The 8,805-nt window shown below is 40.8% G+C and overlaps 1 protein-coding gene across 1 annotated transcript in view; it reads left to right on the top strand.

Annotated features, from left to right (window-relative positions):
* Positions 1-4,543: 4,543 nt before the first annotated feature.
* LOC120517880 (bMERB domain-containing protein 1-like) overlaps positions 4,544-8,805 on the top strand; it is a 51,315-nt gene continuing 47,053 nt past the window's right edge. The window contains exon 1 of the mRNA XM_039740391.1: positions 4,544-4,857. Coding sequence (XP_039596325.1) covers positions 4,782-4,857 — 76 coding nt within the window. The 5' untranslated portion in view covers positions 4,544-4,781. The remainder of the gene's footprint in view (positions 4,858-8,805) is intronic.

An 8,805-nucleotide genomic window follows, 5' to 3' on the forward strand; every position in this document is an offset into this window, starting at 1 on the left:
TTTGTTAAATGGTGCGGCTCAAACCACCTACAACTGAACACCAGCAAAACCAAGGAGCTGGTGGTGGATTTTAGGAGGCCCAGGCCCCTCATGGACCCCGTGATCATCAGAGGTGACTGTGCAGAGGATACAGACCTATAAATACCTGGGAGTGCAGCTGGATGACAAATTGGACTGGACTGCCAATACTGATGTTATATGCAAGAAAGGACAGAGCCAACTATATGTCCTTAGAAGGTTGGCGTCTTTCAACATCTGCAATAATTTGCTGCAGATGTTCTACCAGACAGTTGTGGCGAGCGCCCTCTTCTACGCGGTGGTGTGCTGGGGAGGCAGCATAAAGAAGAAGGATGCCTCACACCTGGACAGACTGGTGAGGAAGGCAGGCTCTATTGTAGACACGCCGCTGGACAGTCTAACATCCGTGGCAGAGCGACGGGCGCTGAGCAGGCTCCTGTCAATCATGGAGAATCCACTGCATCCACTGAACAGGATCATCTCCAGACAGAGGAGCAGCTTCAGCGATAGACTGCTGTCACCATCCTGCTCCAGTGACAGACTGAGGAGACCCCACACTATGCGACTCTTCAGTTCCACCCTGGGGGGTAAACATTAACATTATACAAAGTTATTGTCTGTTATACCTGCGTTTTTATCACTCTTTTTAATTTAATATTGTTCTTTATCAGTATGCTGCTGCTGGAGTATGTGAATTTCCCCTTGGGGATTACTAAAGTTATCTATCTATCTATCTATCTATCTATCTATCTATCTATCTATCTATCTATCTATCTATCTATCTATCTATCTATCTATCTATCTATCTATCTATCTATCTATCTATCTATCTATCTATCTATCTATCTATCTATCTATCTATCGTGGGGAACAGCCCAGACACAGACAGGTAGACATCGTTAAATGCACCACAACATGTTTATTTACACTTATTTACAACTATGAAGCACACACAAACCCAGTGCCACAGCACCTCAGTCCAGGCCCTCCCGGAAGTACTGGCTCTGCATCTGGAAGCACTCCGTTAGTCCCTGATCCTCAACCCAAGCAGTTCTGAGTGTGGCGAAACTGCTGACGTCCAGGGCTCTGTAGGCATTGGGGTATCCCCTGGCGGGTCCCCAAAGCCACCAGGGCGGTTGCCCCCTTGTGGTCTGGAGGAGGCGCAAGCTGGGTACCACCCCCAGCCGCATGCCACTCTATCTATCTATCTATCTATCTATCTATCTATCTATCTATCTATCTATCTATCTGTCTGTCTGTCTGTCTGTCTGTCTGTCTGTCTCTGGGGAAGATGAAAGCCACTATCTAAATCAACTGGACTGTATAGTAAACTGGTGCAATAAAAACTCTCTCACTCTGAATGTAAAAAAGACCAAAGAAATGCTATTTTTTTTTTTAAGAGACAGAAATCTGTATGCTCAACTATTGTAGTTCTGGGAGAGGAGTTAGAAATGGTGACTGAATATAAATACTTAGGAACTTACCTAGATAACAATCTTAACTGGAATACAAATACAAAAGAATTATTCTCGAACTGCAACCAGCGCTTATTTCTCCTCCATAAACTCAAACTATTTAAAGTAGACAAGGAGCTCATGTTGTCCTTTTATCGCAGTCTGATCCAGTCTGTGATCACTTTCAGTTTCATTCCTTGGTTTAATATTCTCACAAACCAAAACTCAAAAAAGCTCAAGCAGTTTACAAAGTATGCAGCTAAAGTCATTGGGGCTGACGTAGATGATTTGACTAGTGTGTGTCAGAGGACAATGTTCAAGAAACTGGAAATCATCTCAACTGATGACAAATATTCATTCCATTACATGTAGAACTAAAGTTCAGTAAATCAGGAAGGATAGTCGCTTTGAAAACCTACACAAATCGCTCCAGGAAGTCCTTTCTTCCTAGTGCCATATGACTTTTCAATAAGAAATATCGGAGATAATGATTAAGGTTTTGATATATATCCTGTAACCATTTTTTGTGTAAATATGTTTTATCTAACTGCCTTACCTTAACCTTTCATGTTTCTATTTGTCTGTTTTATTTCATCTATCTATCTATCTATCTATTATATAGTGCCTTTCATGTCTGTCTATCTATCTATCTATCTATCTATCTATCTATCTATCATATAGTGCCTTTCATGCTATCTATCTATCTATCTATCTATCTATCTATCTATCTATCTATCTATCTATCTATCTATCTATCTATCATATAGTGCCTTTCATGCCTATCTATCTATCTATCTATCTATCTATCTATATCTATCTGCTATCTTTATATGCCTATCTATCTATCTATCTATCTATCTATCTATCTATCTATCTATCTATCTATCTATCTATCTATCTATCTATCTATGTGTGTCTTAAACAAAAAAGCAAGCATGAAATAATTCTTGAAGAGGACTGAAGTATTGCAGTTTTTTCTCAATTACTTTGGCACATGTCCTGAAATAGTCTTTAAGTTCTCCCAACTGTATACGCATGTCTGTAAAACATTTGTGTTGTAGCACAATTCTTCCCTTCACCCTGCAAATCAAAGTACTTCACTCAAAACCTTTAAAGCATTTGTCAAAATTGAACAATCATGTCAGTGAATAAGCTAAAGACACCAAAATTAAAAGTCCCTGGATCACTGTGTACAGTCAAGCCAGTCATGTTAAGACATGGTGTCAATATGAATGTGGAGGTCTTCTCTGAGGTCTCCTCCAGGCTGATTGTGCCCGTAAAAAAACTTCCACAGATCTGTATCAGATGCCGGAGCCACCTCATTTGGCTCTTCTTGAAGCAGAGGGTCAGCAGCTCTACTTTTATTTTGGTCTCCAGGCTGAGAAAAATACATTTAAATTCTGCAAAAAGTCTGGAGAAGAGCAACTAAGCTGATTCAAGGGCTACAAGGGATGAGTTATGAAGAAAGATCAAGCAAAAGGAGATTATGAGGTGACATGACTGAAGTGTTCAAAATTATTAAGGGAATTAGTCCAGTGGACAGAGATGGTCACTTTAAAATGTGTTCAGAGAGAACATGGACAACACAGTTGGAAACTTGGCAAGGGCAAATTTTGCACAAAAATTGGGAAGATTTTCTTCACTCAGGGAACCAAAGACCCAAGTGTTGTGGTAGAGAGTAGGACTTTAGGGATCTTCAAAAATCAACTTAATGTTATTTTAGGAGGTTAGAGTGGATAGGACTGGCAATGTTTGATGGGCTGGATGGTTTGTTCTCATCAGAATATTTCTGAAGTTCTAGGGATCCTGAGTTAGTTTGTCATGTGGTGGGTGCAGCAATGCGCTGTATCAGCATGAACTCCTAACCTCTCTCTGTTAGTCTATTACAAAACAGACTGACATGTTTCTTGAGAAGGCTCTTTCATTTTGTCTGTTATTAAACTCAGAATTAAACTTTACAGATGCACAAAAAGAAAGACAATTGACTTGCTCTAACAAACAAAGTAGTGGGTTTCAGCTGAGCTAACACAATTGCAAAGGTTTCTTTAATAACCAGTTAGCATTTTAAACATGATTAAAATGCTAAGGTTTATGAATATGTGGCTTTACAGTCATGTAAGGTTAATAAATGTAAATTGTGTCATTTCAAGCAGTAACATTGACAACAATAGTAATGCTTTGGCTATATTTTTAAATTAATTTAATGGTATCTTGATAAAGAGTGTAAATTCTTATCAAAAACATGAATTTTTGGGTTATTCCAAGCTTTTGATCTCTAGTGTAAATGAATAACTTGCTGTAACGTTACCTATCATAAAGTATTACTCGACTACAGGATGTCTATAAAGTGAAATACAGAGGGATTAATCAAGAGTGTCAATGATTGTATAGAATATTTAGGATCTGCTTATCTGCATGTACAGCATCTCTGGCACTAGACATCTTGGACCAGAGGACAGTGCAATAAGATGAGTGTGACCAAAGAATAGGAGCTGCCATTGTGGAGGTCTGAGAGGAAATGCTGAATTCTGGGAGGCTTAATGTCTGCTGTATGTCAGTCTTGCAAAATATTTACCTTTAACTTTTAACTTGGGAAAGAAAAATCTGGGGTGTAATACCAACCCCATCCCACCACTTACACTAGTGCTGGCCCCATTGCAGTTTGCCTATACATTGTTCTCGTCACAGCTAGAATTCTTAATATAGAATTTCTAGTTACATAGACTCTGTTCTCCAGAGTATCCTGAATCAAGAGTGGTTGAAAATATTAATTTATATTTACAGATGTTTAGCTACTGAATGCAGTCTACTAAGAGAAGAGCCCCGTTAAACAAAGGTTAAGCTGGTTTTACAATGTAAATAATAATAATAATAATAATAATAATAAAAACAGAAATTCAATACAGGCATTTACTTTTAATACATAGTTAATTGTCCCTTTCTTTAATATAACAAACATCTTGCTTTAATAGCAGCCCATGCATGGTCTCTGATACAGTATTCTTTGAGAGCGCCTACCCTGTAATGGAAGAGCACAGTGAGCCTACCAAATCCACTAGGTGGCAGCATCGAGCAGCTCCCGCTCCACCACTGACTTGTCTTACAGTCAGTCAGATTTGACTGCGCTGCTGGGCTCGTACGTATTTAGCCGGCATCGCAGCATTTAGCACCGTTAATTCGCTCCTGCGCTTCATTATAGCATGGAGTGCATGGCGACGTACAATCCTGCTACAGCCTAACGCCCGTACATCACAGCACGGCGGCTCTCCCGTTCTCTTACTCCACTTGCCCCAGGCGTTACTAGCAGACATGGACAAAGAAAGGAAGCTTTCCCGGCAATACGGCTCCCTGGAGCACACGAAGTGGAAAGCTGAGGTGAATGCAGGTGAGCAGGGCCGGGACCCGGTGCGATCTCATGGCGTAATCTCTTTTGATGGGGGCCCTCGATTGGGCTGGTAAATTGCGCAAGAAAAGTTTAGAATTGGAAATGATCCTGAAGCGCTCATGCGCAGATTGTTATGAACTACTGTAAAGAGATGTAAAGGGTGAGTAGTGTGCTACAGTCTACAGTAGATAGCGTGAAGGAGTGCGCGAGCATACTTTGTGGTCCGTGTGTCAGCGCGTGCGTGTGCGGCTCTTATCCATTCCTAAAAAAAAAAAAATCTACAATCCGTATGGGGGCAGAGTGCGCTGCGTGTGCCCGAGCAGGAATGAGGCGAGGGTGCAAGGATGTGATCTGTTAGCACGGTGTCTTCAGTTCCAAAGCTAACTGTGTGAAAATGTATAGATTTACAATGTATAGAGGCTTGCGTGTGTAATCGCACTCAGCAAGGAAACGTGTAAAGGTCTGTAAGTATCGGCGAGCAGTTGCCGAGCCAAGGCATTGCCGCTGCATTTTTTGACCGCCTCAACATTAGAAAGCTTTCGTAGCGAAGTCAATTTGAAATCGCTGAGCTCACGTGGATGGTCTACTCCGGGAAAACATAATGCATTTTTATTTTACGTAATTGTGATCTCACTGTGTGTATCTCTATATGTGTGTGATAACTGGGTTTGACCAATGATTGTTCAAAGTTAGTCCCCTTCGAGCTGCCCAGGATATCCCCCAGCCTTTGGGACCCTTATATATATTTTTTATATATAGATTTTTTTATTTATGTAAACTGGCTCAGTTTAAGTCTTTTTCTGTTAATATTATCTATCTCTGTCATCATACAATTCATTTCAGCATCTCCATTTGATATCTATCTATCTATCTATCTATCTATCTATCTATCTATCTATCTATCTATCTATCTATCTATCTATCTGTCTGTCTGTCTGTCTGTCATATAGTGCATTTAACATCAATTTATCTCTACCTATCTTTATTCATTTTTATATTTAGCCAATTTCCTAACAACACAGATACTGTTGGATCCAGAAAGCGTTTAGATCCCTTCTCATTTTGCACACTTTCTTCAGTTGTAGATTTCATTTTAAGTTAATACATTTGACATTTTTGCCCATCAATCTGTGGTCGATAACCAAAGTGAAAACATACCTTCAGAAAGGTTTGGAAGTTTATTATTAAAAATTGGAAACTGAAATCTCTCATTTTCCTTTGGTAGCAATTCCAGGTCTGACTCCTCCTGGGTAAGTCTCTACAGGCTTTGCACACCTAGATTTGGACAGTTTATCCGATTTTTCCTGACAGATTCTCTTAAGCTTCATTAGATTGGATGAGAAACTTCTGCTAACTGCCATGTCCAGGTCTCTCCACAGACGTTCTAAGCGGTTTAAGCCTGGGCTTTGACCGGGCCACTCAAGTGTGGTCTAGTTTGTCTATTTCAGGTCATTGTCATGCTGACAGAATGACCTCGTCAACCCAGTCAGAGGTCAAATTACACTCTGGAGCAGGTTTTCTTCAAGGACCTCTCTGTATTTGTCTGTATTTATCAATCCCTTAAGTCTGTCCAGTCTCACTGTCCCTGCTAATGAGAGGCACCTCCATGTCATAATCCTGCTACCATCCTGCTTCCCAGTATTAATGGTATTAGGCAGGTGATGTTCACCAGATGCAGTGCTTGGGGTTCTACTCAAAGAGCTCCGTTTTTGTCTTATCAGACCAGAGACTCACCATTATATACCTTTAACTGAAGGGTGGCCTTCATTCAGCCAGTCTGTCATTAAACTCCTGATTGATGGAGTGCTACTGAGATGGTCATTTTTTCGACTGGGTCTCCTATCTCAGCAGAGAACTTCTGATACTCTGTTAAAGTGATCATTGGTCACTACCTTGACAGAGGTCCTTCTTGACTGTTTTTTTCGGTCTGGCTGGATGGCCAACTCTAGGAAGAGACCTGGTGATGCCAAATTTTTTCTGTTTTACAATTATTGAAGCAACACTCACAGCTTTACAGATTGTTTTATACCCCTGACCTGATCTGTGCCTCACATCAACTTGGTTGCAGAGGTTTACGGAGAGTTTCTCATGGACTTCACAGCTTTGTTTTCATCCCGACGTGCAGTGTGATTTGTGGATCTTCTATACACCGGTACACACGTGCCTTTCTACATGATGTCCAGACAATGCAGTTTGCCATAGGTAGACTCCAATCAAGTTCTAGAAACATCTCAAGGAGAATTAAAGCAAACAGGATGCACCTGAGCACAATATGGATTGCGACAGCAAAGGATCTGAGTACTTCTAGGAATGAGAGATTCCAGCTTTTTGATTTTCAATAAATTTGTAAACCTACGTATCTGAAAATTTTTTTGTCACTGTCATTATGGTTTATTGAGTGTAGACTGATGGGTAAACATGGCAAATTTATCTATTTAGAATGAAAACTGCAACACAGTGAAGTGTGCAGAAAGAGAAGGCGTCAGCAGTAAATAAGAAAAACAGTGAAGCACTAACTGTGAATATTAACAATGGCCGTCTTATACAGGGATTTAAAGTTCGGTTCTTTGGACCCCGAGGGCAGCAGGTTTTCATCCCGATTATTTCCGTCTTTTAATTGGATACATCTAATAAACTAACCAAGCTGTTATTTCCCAAATCCTATGCTGTGCTGCGTTACACTTCAAATGTCAAACTAGTTATGGTAAATGATTACTGGAGGAAGCAAACGTTTGTGTGTCGGATGAGGATAAACTCATTCTTTTTATCTCACAGTTTGAATGTCTTGCCATTATTTGATAGAGGCCATTGCACAACTGAAAACCTTTTACTTTTCGACAAGCTATCATTTGAGTTTGCCTATTGTTCTGTTTATTTTCTCTGTATATATACAGTAAGTTCTGTTCAGTGTTTGAGGATCCTGATTAGCGAATGCTTGAGCAGCCCATTTAAAGGCGAGATTGTGCCGTCTGATGTGCCTGAAAGCATCTAATGAAGCCGAAGTCTTCTTCAATCCACATGCGCCCCGCTCCCCCCTCACCCTGCACCGATGAGTCATTCATCTAATTTGTTTGCAACACTTTACATTCCCATAACTCTTGTCGCTTTCTGTTTGCCAGACGGCTCTAATGAATTACTGGATAGTGACAGAACTGTTATGCATGGACACCTTGCAGCCATTCCCGGTTAGCCTGAGGAAAAGTGTCGGATGTACCACAACAAATTTGTTCACTGATGAAGTCTCCCCACGTCCTGCATTTGACAAGCATTCGTGTTATTGAGGTGTCCTTTGGAGTCACTGCTCCATTGTGGGCCGCTAACCTCCTCACTCACAGGTGTCTTGTTGGCACAGGGCTTTTCTGAATTGAAAGGGGTGACACACAGAGGCTGCAGTGGGCTGGCACCCTGCCCGGGGTTTGTTTCCTCCCTTGCACCCTGTGTTGGCTGGGATTGGCTCTAGCAGACCCCCGTGACCCTGTAGTTAGGATTTAGTGGGTTAGATAATAGATGGATGGACACACAGAAGCTCACAGTTTAAGCTGTTTGGGGTGACACTTGCAGAAGAAGAGCATTTTCAGACACGTGGCAGAGACAGCAGGGGGATTGGCAGCATTTTCCCACCCTAATAGGGGACCCAATAAGGTGGCAAAAAAAGTCTATTTAGCAACATTCTGATACATCCTAATATAAAGTTTCATATGTTTGTATATGTATTTATATGCATATATACAGTATGTAGCTAGAAATCCACAAAGGGAGAAAATGACTCATGTTATCTTAAAATAGTTTTTTATTCCTTAGCTTTCAAACCCTACCAGGAGTCATCATCAAAGCGAAATGAATAGACACGCAGGAATGAAAAGCAATATATAGCAAATGAGAAAGGATGGGGTTAGGTGGGTATAGGGGGATGTGGATTAATAAGGTGGGGTCCAGATCATAAAGTCT

The sequence above is a fragment of the Polypterus senegalus genome, chromosome 17 (genome assembly GCF_016835505.1).
Source record: "Polypterus senegalus isolate Bchr_013 chromosome 17, ASM1683550v1, whole genome shotgun sequence".
In the NCBI taxonomy this organism is placed as follows: Eukaryota; Metazoa; Chordata; class Cladistia; order Polypteriformes; family Polypteridae; genus Polypterus; species Polypterus senegalus.